This window comes from Accipiter gentilis, chromosome 17 (genome assembly GCF_929443795.1).
Source record: "Accipiter gentilis chromosome 17, bAccGen1.1, whole genome shotgun sequence".
Taxonomy (NCBI): Eukaryota; Metazoa; Chordata; class Aves; order Accipitriformes; family Accipitridae; genus Astur; species Astur gentilis.
In genome coordinates this window covers 10020214-10039842 of record NC_064896.1, presented here as the reverse complement: position 1 = coordinate 10039842, position 19629 = coordinate 10020214, and the positions used below count along the sequence as shown (strand labels likewise).

Sequence of the window (19629 nt, the reverse complement as noted above, 5' to 3'; positions counted from 1 at the left end):
TAAAACTTAATCACTGACTAATTCAACATTTGCAAAGTCATTCAATAGACTATACCTAGGTCAATTCACACATGCATGAACACAGACACAAAGGTAGATAAACAGAGGTATACCTGTTAAAAATTCCCCTCCAGTTCAGTTAAATATTCACGTCAAATGTCTCAGCATTTCTCGACAGGCGAAGGGTTGAGCCTCAAGGAGTGAAGGGTATCAGCCCAGGTCCCATCGTCAGTTTTTGGCATCAGTCCTCTGAGTTTCATAAACTGGAGAGTTTGTGAGCTCTGAGAGGCATCCCCCTCAGAGGGAGATGCTGGTTGCAGCCTGCGGTGGTCCAGGAGAGCTCAAAGGGCCTCGCTCGGGACCACTGTTCATAGGTTCGCAAGATGACTGACTTTGGTCAGTGTAATTCAATTCCAGCCATAATTCTTGTCAGGCAACCACAAAAGTGAGCCATGAACCAAGCAGCAGGAGTCTCGGGTATGGTTCCAGGTGACAGGAGTTTCAGGTGTGAGTAGGGGGTGCCTAATTGTCCTGACTTACTGTACCATAGCCAGGATAAGAAAGTACTGGGTTCTCCCAACTCACTGTGCAGGAACATGATGTTGGCTGGTCCTGACATTGCAACGTGGCCTGGGGCAGGGCTGCACCACCACCAGGTGCAGTACACAGCAATGGTGATGCCTTCTGAAGAGGCAGTTATAAAATCCAACATGAATTAGCTGCAGCTGATCCCAAAGCCGAACCCTCCTATTCATCTCCCTCTGTAAATCACTTGCAAAGTTGCTCGATCTTAAGGTAAAGTTATCACTTTTTCCGCAGCAGCAAGGGCATCTCATTTGTTTTTCCATGCCACTAATCTAATCCAAAGGTTTGTGTTTGGATTTCTGCTTCCTCTGGACTGTTCATAATCCAAAAAATCAGGATCAGGCAATGGCAGTTCAAAGGAGAAGGTAATACCTCCCTTTTTCTTCTTCAAAATCACCAAAACTGACACTAGATAAAAGGGATAGGACAAATCAGGGAAAAGAGAGTTTTTTTAGCTTAGATTCTTTTTTTTCCTATTTAAAAATGAATTTGTTAGTGATCATCCAGGGGAAAAAAAAGATATTTGTTGCTTTGACCCTACAAGACCTATGAATATTTTTAATTCCTCGCTATCCCTGTGAAGCCCCACCTAGGGAGGCCGCAGGAGACATCCCCTGGAGGGTCTCAGCAGCTCTTGGGACTGAGCTTCTGAACAGGGGAAGATTTGGTGACTAATCCAGGAAATCCCCTTCTCCTGGAGAAGATGACCCTGTCCTGATCCTGGCTGTTGTTCCCGGTGTGCAGCATTTTTCTGGTAAGGGCTGACAGGTCAATACCCAGACCCTAGAAGATGCTTGCCTTGGCAAGACCATGCAACATTAGCAGAGTCATTTGGCTGGTCTGGAAACACCACAGTTTGCTCTAACCCCTCCGCTCTTGGAGGCAGATCCATCAGCCCTGCCTTGTTACTAGCTCCACATCTCATCCACCAGAACACGCTTCTCCTGCGGCAGGATGGCGTGGTGCTCCCAACCTGACTGCTGCTGCCGGCATGTCCGCTGCAGTGTGCTTCTTCCTCTTCTCGCCACATGCCTTCCTCCTAGGGCAGATCTCCCAAAGGTTTCCATCTCTTGCTCCCATGACAGTTTCGCCTTTGCTTTTTCTTTCCCTGAATCTATGTAGCTCCTTTATGTGGCAGATGGTGCAGCCATGATTGCCCGTACCCTCGGTTAGCACCTGCCCCGGCACAGCCCTGGTCTATGCGGGCTTGATCAGCCCAGAGCATGACCAGGAGACAGCACACACTCAGCATCGTCCCCACACTGTCCCCCAGCATGGCCGGGGCCCACGTGTTTTGGCTGGCAGGGAGAGAGCAGGTACTGTGGTACTTGTCTTCAGGCCCCTGTCACGGCTCTAGATGTCCCCTGAGGTGTGGATGATGCTGGTGACAGGAGCCTGCAGCAGCAAGGTGGCCCAGAGATGGAGAAGGGACTGGGCTGGTACTTGCTGTTGGGGAAGAAGGGTCTGATCCTGCCCACAGAGCAGCAGTAAGGATTTGGGTGTTGATTTTACCAGGCTCCATGTGGGGAAAGGGCTGGGGCAGAAGTGATGTGGGTTGGGTCGTGGCAGATGTTGAGCCCTCAGGATCAGCCTTCATGGCTGCTGCTGTGAAGCCCCTTGAAACCCACCAGGGTCTCCCAGCACTGTCCTGCTGTCAGGAGGAGGGCCAAGATCCCTGCAGGTGGAAAGCCGTAGAAGAGAAAAGAGCAGCAACAAATGCAAACTCTGCCCAGCTTGCACCACTCTTCCAGTGAGGTCCTGCCTGGGAGGTACCAAGATGCCAGCAGCCGCTTGCAGGAGGTGGGCTGAGCTGGGTGAGAACCAGGAGCAGGGCAGGGGAAGAAGGATGGAAAAGATAAGGGTGGGCATAAAGGGGAGAGAAGTGGCAGGGAGCTTTAACACAGCTGGGCTGGGAGAGGACTGTTTTCAGACTGGTAGACCTGGCAGCAGGGATTTGTCCTGCAGCGCTGGGGAGCACAGCCCCCGGGAAGCTCTTCCTGCTCTGCTGGGCTCCAGAGATGAGAGGTCTCTGGTCAACAAGGGAGGAGAAGCTGGAACTCAAGCCATGTACGGTCTAGAGCCTGTTTGCAGCTTGCAGCTATGGCCTGTGACAAAGATCATCTCTTTAAGATGTGCTGGGATTGCACATAGCATCATCAGATGCCTTACAGCACCACTGATAGCCTATAGCACCATGGCTTTCCAGCGCCAAGGCAGGGGTCCAGGATGTTCTGTTACATTTTGTGGGCATTGCAGGTTTCCTAAGGAAATATTTCCAAGTAAATCAAAGTCATATGTGATACAGCAAGTCACTACCAGCATAGCACACTTGGGGGCATCACAACAGGACAGCACACTGGATGATGGAGAAGGTAAAAAAGAAAATGTTGAGCCCACTGTGTGCTGAATGTCTCCCAAACGCTCTGGAGCCGCTTGGGTTTGGTTCGTGAGTCTTTTTACTTTTAGAAGTTACACTTGTGAGACTCTCTTCTTCCCTCTAGCGTCCATTTCAAGATGTTCCTCTTGCTCTTCAAATACAGCTAAAGTGGCAGCTTGCCTGGTTGCATGCGCAGTCACTCTCTTCCTCAGGTTTTACGTTTATAAATGATACCTCAACTCTCCACCCAGGAATCCAACATTTTATTTTTCTGGTTTCTGCTGTCCTGTGCGGGAGAATCCCGTTGCAAGGCCGTTGTCCCCTGGCATGCTTAAAAAACTATCTCAATTAATCCCTTAATTTTAGCATGATCACACTGAGCTCCAGCTGGGGATGTGCAGGTGCAATGAGGTTTCTGACAGCAATGGGGAGAGAACGTGCAGTGGCAGATGCCTTGTTTGAGGGACGAGTCAGAGCAAGCCCCTGCTCTTGTTGCCTGTGTAGGACCATGCTACACCTCCTCTCGGCTCACACCATTTGTCTTTGGGCCATAGGAAACCAGTGCAGAGCTGAAAAATGACTCCGCTGCCCCTAAGGCTTGATCAAGGCTGTCACTGCCAGGTTGTCTGTCTTCTAGTGACAGCAAGAGACCTCCCAGGCAGGATCTCCACTAGCTGGGTCACCTCCCAGCTAGCTGGACTGGTTTCTAAAAGTCTCACCAGCATCCCCTTCTTTTGGGGACTGGGCAGCAGACCTGTCCTCACAGATGCACCTGCAGCAGGCCAGGTTTCTGCCTGCAGCACCAGCTCGCAGTCTGTGGTGGCACCTTGAATTCAGCCCAGGACAAGCCCTCCTTGCTGTCCCGCAGCTGCCCTGCCCTACCTGCCTCCCGGCCCATGCCTCCCTGGAAGGTCCAAAAGCTTCACAGACCTGCTCAAGGAGCCATGTACACTGACACAAGGCACGCCAACCCAGTGGTCACACGCTCTCTGTGCCATCTCCACTCTTCAAGGCTGGTCCTTTGTCTCAGCCAGGACATTTCCAGTATCCCCCAGGGGAACTTTAGGGGAGCAACGTGCTGCCAAAAGTAAAAACATGGCCAGGATGCTCTGACATACTGAGAAAGCTATTGCAGGGCAGGATTAATCTCACCTGGCACTGGGTGGTACCAAGGAGACATCTAGGCCATCTCAAACCCTGTTCTATCAATGAAGAGACTGGCATTACTGGACCATGAACCATCTGACTAACCATACCCCAGAAGTGCCTGTGTCCTACCAGTGCAGACACTGCCCATGGCAATGAGCCTGAGCATGTTGGGCTCTGAACACAGTAGCAAGCCAAGGAACCATGTGGGAAATGATCCTGAGCTGACCTGTCATTTGCATGTATTTGAAGAGGAGGTGTGTTATGAGACTTTCCCTCCTCAACATCTCCTGGGCATTCTCCTCCTTGGCCACCACAGAAGGTATCTCCTCTTCATCTAGCAATGAAGATGAATTTGTTCCAAGTGCAAAGCAACCCTAAGACTTCAATGAGAGTAACAGCCTTGGTAACAAGCATGACCTCCAGGAGCCCTGTGCAGGTGGTGGGCTGTGCACACAGCTGCAATGGGGACACTGGACAGGGCTAGCATCCCCTTTGGCCTGTCCCCAGATGGGATGCTAAGGTCCCTGCAATGGGCTGGGCTCTACAGAGCTGGGAGGTGCAGAATGCAATCCAAGTCTGAGCAGGAGCTGCCTTCGCTTGTCAGGGCCCATTTATTGGGGTGGGATGCTGTCCCGGACACACTCCCTTCAGGAAAAGGAAGGAATTTTAGACACTGAAATAACTGGCTGGCTGGCACGCAGCTTCCTGCTTCTTTCTCCAATTATTTTTTAAAGCTCTGGCTGAGCAGAGCCTTTCAGTATGCAGGGCAGCACCAGCCACTCCAGCAGAGCTGCTCATAGGACACCAGCTAAGTGATGCTGAGAGGCCTCCTGGATGGACTGTGCTCCTGTTAATGCTGCAGCATTGTTGCTTTGGGCCAAATCCCTTTGCTCCTAGCCCTGCTCCCTGCAGGGCAGCTGCCTCCAGCTAACCACCCCCTCCCTTAGCAGCATGTGCTGATAAGACTTAGCTCCTGGCAGAAAACTCTTCCCTGCGATGCCGAATTATTAATAGGTGAGGGGGGAGGAGTTCTCATCCCTCTCTCCTGCTTACACACTGGGTATCAATTTGGCAGCCGGCAGCAAATCCCATTAAGGCAGCGAGATACTTAAAGGCATCAGCAGCTCCTGGCCCATTACAAGAATGAGGGGATGGACCCTTGTAACGTACATCCGAAACTGGTTGCATCCAACCGGAAGCAAGGATCCTACCCAGAAAAATATTAAGAGAGTCTGCAAAGACAGGGATGGGAATTAGCTCGTTCATTAAATGTCTTTGTCCATATTCAAGGAACCAACACAGGATTTTAACCGAGGAAACAGTGACAAGAAAACCATGATGAAACTCCCTAAATATTTCCCTTTTGGGCCAAGAGAATCAAATTCATGGGTAGCCCATCATGCCTGACATATCCTAATTAGCCCGTTAAAGCCCTGGCTAGCTTTTACATTTTCTAGATGAAAAAGGTGGAAGGTGGATAAACAGAGACTAAAACCTGAGCAACAATTTCCTCTGTGGATCTGTTATAGCTGTGGACATCTGATCTGCAACAGCCCTGTTTGTTTGGCTTGTCCTGGAAACTGCAACAGCCAACAGTGTGGCAGCTCTGGTAAACCTTGGTGCACCTGCCACCTGCAGAGAGGAGACTACCAGCCCTTCTTCCCCGTTATGTTGGGCCGTGATTGCACACTTGCTCTTAACAAGCCTCCCTGCTGCTCCATGCATGACAGTCTGGTGATGGATCTCGTTATGCATTTAGCTTCAGAGCACATATGCTTGCACATACCACTCAGCAGGTCAGATAGCCCAGAAAGAAAGGATGGAATGAAGGTGGCACGCAAAAAGCTCATGCCTCCAACAGAGCTGTCCACCAATGCCTGGCTCCGCTACCTGCTAAGCTTTCATGTGCTAATTAGTCTTCCTCAACTCCCTGTGCCAACACTGTATTAACAAGGAGAGTGCATGATGGAGGGAAGTCAGATTCCTACTGATGTCACTGCTCTGCTGCCAAGTCTCTCTGTATGCCCAAAACCAGGCTCTGCCCTGCTGGGTAACACAGCTGGAGATCAACCTCAGGAAAGCAATGCCCAGGAGCTAAGCGTTGTTGCTTCGCTGAGCATGGGAGCGTCCTTCTCTGGCCTCCTGCCCTGTGCTCTGGGCATGTGGTCAGCAGTGCAGCTTGAGACTGAGCACGCCTCCCAGATAAGCATGGGGCTTCCTGCCTGCAAGGTCCACCTGAGAGCAGAGCTTTTGCTTTCCAGCACATAACCCAGAGGTTCAAACGAGGACAGCAGCATCAAGATGCTGCCCTGCAAGTGCCCCAGGGCCCCCAGCTCCCAGCATTGCCGCTTTCTGCTGCAGCACAGTGCCACTAAAGCCACAGTGCTCACGCCAACTGCTTTGCTCCTTAGGCCTTCAAGTCAGCTCAGGACACTGAATCCTCGCAGGGGCACTGCCAGGACACAACAGCATGTGGCTTCGAGCCCATCTTACATACCCATACCTACTGATACGCACCTGAGGAAGTGCTGGGTCACCAGCTGATGCAGTGATCGATAGGTAGAGAGGACATCTTCTCCTGTCTCTGTACACATATGCCATGCCACTACATGGCATGTGACTGCCTTGGTTAGGCCATCAGTGGGGCAGAGTTGGTCAGTAAGGGGTGGGGTGGCTGTTTGGAAGGTCACACACTGCCTGCACCCCTGAGAGATATCACTGGGGTACCTGAAGGGAACTTAAATCGGGAAACAGAGTTAAATGGTTTTGATGAAGCCCTCAGTGACTCTTACTTCCCACACCTGAGGGCAGAGCTTTTTTTCTGATCGTTTCTCCAAGCCCTCTCCACCACCACAGAGAAGCTCCTTGCCCCATGCACATACAGAGCCAAGTTGTGTTTGCTGCGAGATGAGCTCGCAGGCACTTTTGAGAGTACTTTCCAGATCCATGCCCAGAGTTTTGCATCTGCAGATGTACACATGCAGACCCGTCTAGCTGCCCCAGTTTCCACGTACAAAAACTCACTTATGCTTTTTTCTTCCCCTCCTCCCCTTTGAAATCAAAGATGCAAATTGAGAAGGAGGTTCTGAATATTTGGAGAAGACAGTCCCACCCATCACCCACTGATATGACCCTGGCTATAGAGAAGGGCTTGACTGTCACCAGTGCTGACTGCCAGTGAGAGCTGCGGACTTCAAGCAGGTGGGGAGGGCACAGAGCATTTCTGAAAACTATGCTGCCACTTTGTTTTTACTCTTACAATGTCAGATTTTTTTTTTTTTGGTGATGGTCATGGTCAGCAATGCTGGCAAAAAGTCAATTTTAGAAGCCTGTTTAAGGATACAGGCACTGTTGCTGGGTGACATCTGATGGGAAATCCTGCCTGCATCCATAGTATTGCACAGAATCACATGCCACATATAGGTTGTAATGATTTTTGATGAATGATTTCCTCCTCTAGGACTCACCAAAACCAGGCAAACTAGCTTCAAGCTCCAGACTATTTTGTAGGAGAAGGTGGTGCAAGTATCACCACAACGAGACAAAGCTTTGAGGCTCTTTCTATTATTCTGCTCCTGTATGTTAAGCTGACCAGTAGAAAGAAGACATAAACCAAATCATTAACTCATCATGTAATTACAGTTTTATCAACTGATTTAAAAATATATATCTAACATAGTAATTTAAACTGGAAAAATGTGCTGATGCTTGGTTTCAGACTGCAACATCAATAAAGTTGTAAGGCACAGTCATCTGGATCAGCATCTCACAGTCTGCAGTCACTAAAACAGATGTTTTGAATCTCACCCAAAGAGATTATTGCCTTACTTCTCTGCCTTGTCTTTGCTGCAGCATTTCTTAAAATTATTCAATCACATGAAATTGGAAAGTCTATTTGATCTAAAAAAACCTAGAGGTGGCATGCCTGACTCCAAAAGCATACGCAGGGGATGCTCTGACACCTGCTTACAGAGGTCACTTTTGCTAATGAAATTCTGGTATGCAATATCTATCCATAGGAAGTGAGAGAAATCCTTCCAGGTAGCTACAGAGCAAACAAACACATTAATATTGGGATGGGCCATTTGGTCAGCATTCACTCCCATAGCGATGCAGGCAACAAGAACCTCGGATGCCTGTGAATGGGGTGAGCTCCTATGGGGGCAAAACTCTGAAACCACCCAGCCTTCCTGGGCTCTTCCTCAGGCAATGCACCCATCCCTTACAACCCACTCTGGTCAATGCTTCCTCTCAAGCCCTTGGCTTTGTTCCTTGCATGTTAAACATCCAGGACTGCAAAAGATGCATCGCGGGGCTGCTGCTAGGTCAGGCGGCTGAGCGTGAGAGGGAATGCCCTGTGTCCCTCACCTCCTCCAGCCTATTGCACAAACTGCAGGCTCCACGCTCTGCTTGGTTCAGTGTCCCCGCCTGACTCACAGAGCAGGGCGTGGTGTGGATGAGAGGAAATACATTAGGACTTGTTCTGTTTTAGTGCATGAAGGCTACAAAAATAACCACGTTTTTCTGTAATAAGAGGTTGATTAGCTCTTCTGTTGATCAGCAGGTGCTTTTTAAAGACAGCGTTTCTGGACCAGCTGTAGCCTTAATTAAGGCAAATCATGTCATTTGTTTGAACTGCTCTACTTGCACAGCTCTGCGTTTAGCTTGCAGAAGCTGAAAGATAGCATTGAACCTTCAAGACTGTGCTGTGTACGCGGCTCTAACACACGCTTCCACCTGGGTATCTTCTAGGACTGGGGACTTTTGTTCTGAGACGTTAAGGCAGTGGGTCTGTCTGGCAAGGACTGCAATACGGCCCTGGCAGTCAGGGGCCAAGCAGTGTTCATCAGCCCAAACCTCTCCGAGGCTTTTGCCAAAGAGCAGACAGCTGGCTGCTGGTGGTTGATCTCTCCAAGACAGCTCTCATTCATGGTGGGCCTGAGGAAAAGAAAGAAACACTGTGGTGAAATGGCACTCTGGGTCTGGGTATCTGCATTCTCCACACCAGCTCTGCCGTCTCCCGCTCTGAAAACTGAACCAAAAACTGCCAGGCCTGGGAGCAGCACAATGCGCACCAGCTTCCCACACAAGGCATGCACTCTCTGCCTATACTGCTCTATAATGACTACGTTAACTTCAAAATCAACGTGTCATATCACAACTCCTCAGTTTTATTTCTTCAAAGAAGCAACACGATGCTAATCTTACAGTAAGCAGGTTCAGAAATAACCATGTTTTGGTGCATGTGACACTTCTCTAATGCCTCCTTTATTTTCCAAAGCTCTTTCTAACATGAATTAATGTAAATTTCAAGGGAAAAAACCCAAAGTGGGATGTCAGGAACTTGTCCTGGGGTTTACCCCAAGAGAGTCTTGAACAAGCACCACTGCAAGAGCTCTGCAACAGACGTGGGCATTGGCCCTGCATGGGGAACATGAGAGTGGAGCAATAAGAACACAGGAAAATTCTAGCCCGTTATTCAAGAAAATACAAGATTTCCAACACTCAATCTATAAGGAACATGAGAAAATGTTTCATTTAGCATTAGATGGACAAAGGTAAATGTCAGCACAAATAAAAGTTCTTTTTACAGAACAGGCAGGAGACTCCAGAGACAACACAGAAGCCTGCTTTTTCCTGCTGTGAAGTCCCTTCTGTCTTCCCCAGACACACTGCAGGCAGTGCTGCTGGCAGTGTGCATACCTGATACTTGTTGATCCAACAGCTGCTGGTCCTGAAATAGGTCTTTGCCAGCCGGTGCTCCCAGCAGGCTGGCCCTGCCCTTGGGATCTGGAGGCACCCAGCATGCCATGCTGGCTCAGGAGAGCAAGTTCTTTGCCCAGAGACTGGGCTGAAGTTTCTTGATGAGTACTTGACTGGCATCGCTGTGTCCACTGCCTCTCCTCCTCTTGGCAGGGTACTTTTAGGCATCTTACCCTGTGGCTCCTCATTTTCCAGGGTCTTGCTGCAACACCCGTTACAGATGCAGGTGAAGGGGTTTTTGGAGGGGACGGAATTAGACAGTGGTTCAGGTTGGGGAACACTGCACCTTCCTGAGCCTGTGATGAACCTGAAACACAGAGGAAAATGCAGTGATTTACCAGTTCATCTTACTCCTAAATGACCAACTCAGCGAGTGAAAGGTTTTGGAGAATGCTGTGTGATGGTGCTGGGTGGGAAGATGTGTCCTGGGGCACACAGCGATGCTGGCCTTGTTGAATTGTTTCCTCTGATAGTCGGGGGCTCCCTGCCAGTGATGTGCCAAGCACTGGAACTGCTCACAAGCCACACACAGCTCAAGAGGGACAGACCAGCTCTCCCACCCTCCTCTTCTCAGGCAGGATCATACCTGCATCGTTCCTGGCCAGTGTCTGCACTGACTTGTTTCAAATACCTAAGGACCCCATCCAGTGATCTGAAATTCAAGGCACGGGAATAAACACAGATGAGTGGATCCACTTTTTTTAATATCAGAGGCAGAGGTGTAAGAATAAGCTCTTGAGATTAGCCTTAAAATTATGGAAAGTGCCTGACTGCTACGGAGAATATTGCACTGCATGCAGGGCTACTATTTGGCTATTCATATTTTAGCCCATGTAATCTTCAGGTGCAACATAAGAGAAGTAAAATCTTGTGTCTGACTTATGAATATAATGTGCATGCATATATGCTTAAAACCATTCTATATATAGCAGGGATCTGATTGCTCTTGTCTATTAAGAGAACCAACTGCACTTAAGCGCCTGATCAGCAGGGTCCAGGGCAGGAACACAATCTAAAGAATGTGCTACCAAAACCCAGGCACAGAAAGTTTTATAGCTCCTAATTGATGGGGATGTATTTTACTGCTTAGGTAACCACATAAAGCTGATAAAAGATTTTCACTGAACAGTTTCCATCATACTATATGCTTTAAAAAATGTCTAAATTTTATAGGGTTTTTTATTTGTTTTTAAGTAAAGACACTCTGAAAGACTGGTATGCCTGACTCAAGAGCCTGAAATAACACTCAATGACTTCCAAAGAGCGCAGATTATATGGATCTGACGCTGCAAACACTTTTACATAAGAGCGGTTTTGCTCAGATGACTTGTCTTTTCCTGGTCAGAAGGATTGTTTCCAGCAACAAGTTATTCTGTGAGAAAATCACATTGGGTAGGACACACTTCTGAAGTTAAGTGTTGAGGCATTTAAATACCTCTCCAAATCTTAACACAGTCTCAAGTCACAGAGGAAAACTGTATTTTTTTAACTGTCTTGCTGAATAAAGTCTATCAGTTGCTAAAGTTTTATCAGGTATTTGTTCTGCAAAACACATATGTCTATTAGTGACAGTGGGCAAAAGCTACTGTGTTTGTGATTATTTTATTTGCATCTTGGTTATTATGGCCAGCTGCTTGTGATTTGGGATCTGGGTCATCTTCCCCCCCCCCGCCTTAGGTAATACTAGATTTCAAACCAGTCCATCAATCCTGTAACCAAATCCTAGCAGATTTGGTTACAAGATGGGCAGATCTATGCCCAACCATTCACTTCCATAGTCCTATAGGGCATGACACTATGTTTGGTGCATTTCACTATGTGAGGTGTTTGGGGCATTGCCTACTCAATCTACAGAGATGATGAGATCATAATAAATCATACTAAATTTAAAGAAATCATATTAAATCTAAAAAAGATCAGATTAAATCTAGAGAGACCATGAGATCACAGTCTAAGACTTCTGTGGTCACTGGACAATAGGCCATTTCTTTAGATTTTTCCAAACAGTTTCTGTTCTTTTTAAGGAGATATTGTTTATATTACTGTTAATACACAGAAACTTTGAATAGTTTAATGATACTTCTGTTTTTTCCAAAATATATTTTTCCAAATTTTAATAGATCCATTTTTGCCCTTGCAAGAAATGTAAAATGAAAATTCATATGCTAATAGTTTTTAAGGCAAAAAAAGGTGATTAACAATAGAAATAGATTAAAGTCGTACTTTTGTAAGCTCCTCTACTTCACATGTATTTGGAATAACCATTATTAATGTTTCTAATATTCTTAAGTACAATATTCAACAACTAGTGAAGAGCAGGAATTCTGCTGTCATTTGTGTAAATGCAATTCCAGAGAGGCCTTTGGCTTTGTTCCTGAGTAGAAGAGCACGTTTCATTTTTAAACTCTTTACTGAATGCATCCCTTTGGTTGCATATCTTTCCAGAATTTGCAGTTGCCCAGTTAAACCTCAATCATTAGCTCAGCCATTATTTCCATCAGTGCCAGCCGGGGTAAAATATAGCTTAGTTGGAACGCCAGTATTTTAGACTCACCTGGCACTGCCAAAAATTAATGACACAAGGTAAAAGACAGAGGCATGTCCTTCTTCTAGACCTGATGCTAAGCTGGTGTAAGATCAGCTTTGTTCCTCTTAATTCTACAGATCCATGCTGAAATATATCACCTGATGGTCAACACAGTTGGCCACCATGTCCTGCTTAAAAACTGGAATAGATTACTTAGGGTCTGGCTCTGCAATGTTATTTCCAAATTGCTGCTCTAGAGCACAGAAGCCAGATCTCGTAAAACACTGCAGTTACTAATACATCTATCTACAAATGGTTAGTAGCATGTGTCATCTAAGCTAACTCTTCCCCAGAGGTTTAGGTCCAGTACCTGAGGAAGACTGGGAGAGACAGGAGTGGCAGGAAAAATCAAGTGAAATCCGTTCAATGAGGTCCTCATCACAGGTCTTCCTCAACTCATCTTCACAGCTGTCAGTCAGGCTGCAGTCTTCACCCTCTTCCTCACCACTAAGAGTTACCTTCAGTGCTTGGATGGCTTTTTCTTGCTGACCTGTTTGCAGGCACCTGGACAACATCAAGTATCACACCTTTAGTTAGCCTGTAAGTTGTGAATATGTAGCCAGCCAAGTGCAGCTTGGCATGGCGCATGGCCACACAGGCAAACGCCCAGGCAGTGGATTTAGTCACCCACTGTGATTTCCCACTTTCCTGGAGATATAGAAAATCATTCTAAATGGATCAGCCATCTAAGCTGCCTGTGTCTGATTATCTGAAAGTGTCCTAAAGTTAATCAAGTGAAATGGGGCTATTTTAAAATACTACACAATGAAGTAAGCTCAGAGAAATAAAGCCATTTTTACTTCCAAAACAACCATTATCTGTCTATGAGATGGGGGAATCTCAGCACGGTGTTATTTTCCTTTCAGCCTTTCATTTGGTTAAGCCAATGTGATCCTTGCAGAAAACCTCATCAACTTTCACTTCTTTCACTTCTGTCTGAAGGCAGACACTGTCAGGGCCAAGAATGAAAATTCATTTCCATGCTCTGGCTAAGCAAGCAAGCCCACCCAGCCTATGCTGGTCTTCAGCCTGCTCTAGAGAGCTAGAGAGAGCTCAGATCTTCCCCCAGGTTTCTTCTCCCTTGCCCTCCCCACAGATGCTTCAGCGGGCAGGACTGATAGAAGGACGGCCACCACAGGGACAGGAAGGCAGGAGGCCAAGACTATCCCCTGAAACCACCACCAGGTGGCCAAAGAGTTTTTTTTTATTATTACAGCAGAAAATGAATGGACCTTTTATTGCATGACAAGATTTCTCCTGCGGTCTCACCACTTGTGCTGCTCTCTCCGTATTCTCAGTTCAGAGAACACATCTTCCTGGTGCAGGTCTCCTGCTCCTCCAGAGCTGTAAAAGTTTTCTGTCCTCAGACCCCATACTTTCAAAGGGCTCACTGCAGGTGGCTGCAAAAATGACAGAAGTTATCTTGATAACCTCAGGAGCTCTCCCCAGCTCTGTTTCTAGATTGTGGATTTTAGAAGGCATCAAAGTCCACTGTTGCTCTTGAGTTTTCAGATCACCCTCACCATTTCTTGCCCTTCAGTTTTAAGAAGCCCCTTGCCCCAGTCATGTGCACTGTTACAGCTTGAGGAACCCAGGGTGGCAGTAACAAAAATGCTGATTTATATCTCTCTGGTGTATAAGCCTGTAGCATCTATACTAATAAGCATATTAAGATCAGTGTGACAGAAACCGCTTCATTCAGCACATGACTGCAGTCCCCTTCCACATCCTAGATTATAACACACAGTAATTCACTCAAATGTTCAAATTTGTTTCAGAAAAGCTTCCAGTGCTCAGGCAGTGGCAGCAGAGAGACAAGGGAGGGACACATTTTTTCTAGTGGTTCTTTAACATCTGTTGTCAGCATTAAGCGAGGCTGCCAACAGCACAGCGATGCAGGTGTCCGGTGCAGGCCATTTCTCTGATTTAAACAGTGCAGCCTGTTTAAATGTATGCACACGCATCCGTGCCATGTTGAACCTCAGGGCCCACAAAAGCTAACCATGATGAGCCAGACTGCACCCCTTTACACATGTGGGTATCCTCTCACTAAGTTACTGCCGAAACGAGCAGGCTGAACCGCAGGGCTGGGGTACCACCCCACTGCCAAGAGGAACAAACTTTGGCTTTGTGTTTGTTTAGTCAATAGGAACAACCTTGTGGCATTAGCGATCTGACTCTTTATGCCAACATCAAAGAAACAATGCTGAAAAAAAATCTTTTGCCTAATAGCTGTTGTAGGAATCCTGTCAAATTTTGCAATCCTGCCTTGTGCTTTGCTTAGCCAGGACAACAGGAAATCTGCTGCCAGCAGCCGATAGGTGATTTTCACGTCTTCCTTTACAGCTGATGGTTAATTGCTGCTAGCACATGGGCACCTTTGTAACATCAGGGCAAGAGACTCTCCGTCCTCCTCAAGGCCAACTGCATGTTGGGGGGCTTAGAGAGTGAGTTGCCACAAACCGCAGTGGGAGTTCAGTTTATCCCAGGATTTATGGGGGTCACCAGGCAGGAATATGAAGTATACAAGAAAAACATACACCTAGCTTTTGCCTCCTTGCACGAAGGGCCTTGGTGGGGTTCCCACATATAACTTGACTGAGTCCTAAGAAAAAAGGAAAAAAGAAAACATTTTACTCCAGCATCTAACAAATGGTGCTGTCTTTGAAATCAAACATCATTTCCCATAGACAGGAGGATGCAATATTTCATGGCGCAGGTTCACAGTGTCAGTTGGCATGGCCTGACATTGCTGCTAAGATGCAGTTTCTTTGTTTCTACCAGAACCTGTCTCCTCCTGCTCCTGCCCTGCCCCCTCCACTGTGCTGGTGCAAACATTTGTGTGGCCACATGGTGAGTCAGATCAGGGAACAGATCAAGATTAAAACTAAATGTGCTTTTGGGGGTTTTTTGTGTGTTTGTTTTTCTGGGTTATTTTTTAGCTGGATCCCACTCAGAATCAGGTTGCCCATGTGCCTATGCAGATGCTCTTGCCAAAACAAGAAGCAAGGCAGCGGGCAGGAAGAAGCAGTGAGCATTGGGTGAAACTGTATCAGTAGAGCTAGCTACCTAAAAGCGCACATGAAATTATGGCCTCATTCCCTAGCAAGCTGTACTTGGTTTCCACATTTCTGAATGCGCACTCAGCTGTTCACACTGCATTGCTTCATCTAGTTCATCATCCTGACTCCTACCTAGAGCAAGGAACTGAGGTGGGACTGGCATCTGAGAGAAGCAGCCCACGATGCTGGGAAAACAACCACCTTCCTATCTAATCTGCACTCTACGGGCCGGTGGAGTTGCACCACCAAGGTCTTTGAGGACACAGGGAAGGATGTCTTGGGAAGTGCCAAATATTGTGCCAGAAGTGAACTCCCGTTCCATCTAGCTGTCTCCAGGAGCTGCTAACTTGGCAGTACTGGGTGGCCAGGGCAGGAAGGGCAGTGGTACACCTGTGTTTTGGGCTAGCCTGTAGAGCAGGTATGTGAAGTCAAGGAACTGACTCCTCTTGCTGAGGGACCCAGCACTGGAAACCCCAAAGAAAGTGCTCATTGACAGCAGTGATGCTGCTGCAGTGTGAGACTGCACTACACATAGTTTGAAGATGTGATCTAACAGGGAGTGAATGCGTATCCCCATGTCTTTCTGGAGGACTACCTTGGAGCACATTCCTATGACTGAAGAAGATGTGCCCAGGTGTGACGTAAGTAAGCCCCAGCTAGGCTGACATGTAATTTAAAGCACTGTGCAGGACAGCTTTTGATGAGATGTGAAAGGCAACTTCAGTAAAGGAGCACCATTGCAGTATGGGGCTGTCAAGAGGGATAGCCGCACATAATGCATGGGGCTGAGGAGGGCGAAGCCCAGATGACTTGCACCTTCTGCTGCAGGTGGAAATAAAGGAAGGCCCACGGAAGAGCAGGTGAGTCCCACGGAAGAAAATATGTGCTGAATCTGATCTAGCAGCGGCATGGGTGGGTGGTATTCAAAGCACCCGGGTTTTCATCAGCAATAAAAACATTTAGAAGAAGGTGGAGGTGTAGGAAAGAAGAGAATTAAAAAACATACATTACCATGTGTCAAATCACTAGAGTCATCTTCTGTGAACAGCTCATCAGAAACAGTGGGATCTGGAAGAGGACAGCCACTGTACAAGAGACAGGCATTGCTAGATCTCCCCGCATTAGCAGACCACTGCGCAGTTCCAGGTCTGGAAGCTGTCGGGGGTCTTGGGCTGCATCCAGACTGTCTTGCTATTGCCCCAAGATACAGATCTAAGAGAGAGGTTTCACTAGTGTAAGCACAGTCATGCAACACTAACCACACCATCACCTTACACTGCCAATGCAGCGACTGCTGCTGCACACTCGGAGCTGTAGGGGACAGAAAAACATGTTATTGCAGCTACAAGAAACATGCTGGAATGGGTCAAGTCTGGAGACAGAGGGCTTTCTGGTGCTACACGCAGTCCCCTGTAGCTGTCCTCTGCAGATGGCAGAATGTGGGGACCCCCAACTAAAGCAAAGTCCCTTTCCACCCTCCTCCTGCTCCTGGACTCCAGAGACGGGCTGCTGGCTGAGTCTGGGGTCAGGAACCACTCTGTGCTCGCCACCCACCTCCAACCACCTCATGGGTGAGCCTGGATGTGTCCACGGCTCTGCTACTTCCCCTGCCTCCATGCCTAGAGTAAGAGTAAGCTGCCTCTCATTTGCTGCCCGCCTGCCTGTGAGAGAATCACTGCAGGCTTGCCACAGGCACAGTCCAAACCCCCAGTCTTAAAATATATTGCTTAAATGCCCAGGCACAATGCAGATGGTGATGGCCACCTTACCAGAGCTATTAGTCAATGGGGACAAACCACGTACCAGTAGTTACAGAAATCTGGGAATGGCAGCGATCGATTTTCCCAGTGCTGCCTCAGAGACAGATCCTTCTCTACCACAGAAAGAAAGGTGAAAACTGAGTTTTGGTAATGCTACAGGGCAGGGTGGATTATACAAAAGCTAATGAAGGCAGACAGAGCCTTGTCCTCTTATCTGCCCAACTGTCCTGAGAGCACAGCACAAGCCGCGAGAGCAGCATGTGCAGTCAACAACCCACAGGAGAGCAAATTTCATTTTGGTGCCTAGATGATTAGTGTGCTTCGTAAAGTGCTGAGCATCTACCAGCTCCACAGTGGAGCAATCAGCTCTGTAATAGTATGGCCATTTCCTTAAGAGCTGAGTGTTAGGGAACTTTAAAATACCTCGGCCATAGTTGTTAATACAGACCTATGAAATACAGAGTCCGTGAAAAGTACCCGAGTCAACATTGCCATAGGAAAGAAAAAAATACGGGGATGTCTGAACCTGACCATATGAACTCATCAGTTTAGAGCTGAAGGCAAGAATGTAAGTCTGGTTACACCAGGAAACAATACAAATTCACTATTTTGTGCTCCATCCCTACTGTTTCTGTCAGCTCACTTTGTTAACTAGTTTTCTGAACCATAGCTGATGTTGCCAAAGCAGGATCACTGAGGGATCAGATTTTAATGGGTTTTTTCCTCATCATAACTACTATTACAACAAATGATTTGGACCCACAGGGATTAAATAAATGACAAACATATGTACTTATTCCAAAACAAACTAAATTTTTTAATGGAGTACAGTTGGCAGGCAAACCACAAGTGGGGGGGTTGGGAAGCCAACTGCATTGCCCACACTAATGGGAAGCAACAGGAGCAGTTATAGGAAATACTTTGTAATATTTAATGGTACATGGTAAAGTGCATGTAGCATGGTACATAAAAGCATGGACATCTGAACTATAACCACGCCTACAGGCAAGGGGACAACAGATTTATTTTCAAACCATTTACTCTCTACTAATGAATGTAATGGACTTAATCATAGAGGCAAAGAAAATGGAACAGATCTCTTACAAGACCATGCAATCTCAGTTGCTAGGATGTTGCTACCATTGAGGGGTGGTGACCAAATTGCCTTTCCTATCATTAAATTGGAGTAGAAAATCCTGCTACATCCATGCTACATAGGATTGACTGCTACCATGGAAAAGGCTGTGAACACCTGTTGTTGAAACATTTCTTTCCAAGCTTTGTTTCTTCCCATCATGCAGAATGAACGCTAAGTACAGACTCCCAGCTACTCCTTGGATTTGCTCTAGAAGTCATCTGCATTTTTCTGATCTTGATGCCCAGCTTAGGCCAGCTTTCATTAAATCTGCACCGTGCTGAATTCCAGCTTCCTCACTTCCCAAGTGAAGAAGACAATGTCCTTCATCCCTTTGCTATAATTAAACGTTGGCTTTGAAGAGGCCATCTTGCTCTTCATCTTTCTTTTCCATACATCATGACCTGAAAAATGAACCCTGATAGGAAACTTGACATACCTAACCATGAAATGTCTCCAGCTAAACCACCTTCCTTGATGGATTCCTTGATGATTAGCCAATCCTCATGCATCTTCTTGGAAGGAAGGAGAGCAGTTTGCCTTGCTGGTATTTCATCCAAATACTCCAAGTGGGGAATGAGTTTTTTTACTTCTGCTCTGTAATTATAATCTGGTTCCTGGAGAAATTGAGAAAGTGGTCACTTGAACAGTTTATTTAACAGACTGTGGACTTCCACCAGCAGCACAGCAGTGTTCAATTTGTATGACTGCTGTATAACTTGAAATGCCTTCTACGAGGCAAACCTATTCACCTCATTCAACAGAAATAAATACAGTCAGGAGTTTCAATTTCACTGTGCTTTCTCCTCACATTATTTCTACTTGAATTGATTGTGAACATGTCCTGAGCAGTGCAAACACATGCCCCCTGCGCAAATGCTCCTTTGCTGTTTACCCACTGATGGCTTTGGCATTTGTTTTTGTTATATTCTGATAAGGTACAAAAGTGCAGAAGGCCACTGATGCCCATGGAAAGCCTGGGCACCCTCAACATTCAGCCAGCCTCTCTCCCTGCTTTTGTGATTCCCTGGTTGCTGCATCAATACTCAGGTAACAGGAAGACTTGAAAATGTTATAAGTGTTGCTACACCTGTTGATGGAAAAAGAAAGAGCATTTCCATGGACTGTGTTTTTAGGCACGCCCATAAACCAGCTACAGCGAATGAACTGCACTGATTTTCTGTTGCAGTCTTCAGGGGTTTGGTGTGTGA

The 19629-nt window shown here is 47.0% G+C and overlaps 1 protein-coding gene across 1 annotated transcript in view; it reads right to left on the bottom strand.

The window, feature by feature from the left end:
- Positions 1 to 7824: 7824 nt before the first annotated feature.
- LRRC56 (leucine rich repeat containing 56) overlaps positions 7825 to 19629 on the bottom strand; it is a 65405-nt gene continuing 53600 nt past the window's right edge. The window contains exons 7-13 of the mRNA XM_049819678.1: positions 18858 to 19035; positions 16535 to 16735; positions 15002 to 15066; positions 13731 to 13861; positions 12772 to 12965; positions 9815 to 10181; positions 7825 to 9049 (exon numbers count right to left, since the gene is read on the bottom strand). Of these exons, the coding sequence (XP_049675635.1) occupies positions 8860 to 9049; positions 9815 to 10181; positions 12772 to 12965; positions 13731 to 13861; positions 15002 to 15066; positions 16535 to 16735; positions 18858 to 19035 (1326 nt within the window). The 3' untranslated portion in view covers positions 7825 to 8859. The remainder of the gene's footprint in view (positions 9050 to 9814; positions 10182 to 12771; positions 12966 to 13730; positions 13862 to 15001; positions 15067 to 16534; positions 16736 to 18857; positions 19036 to 19629) is intronic.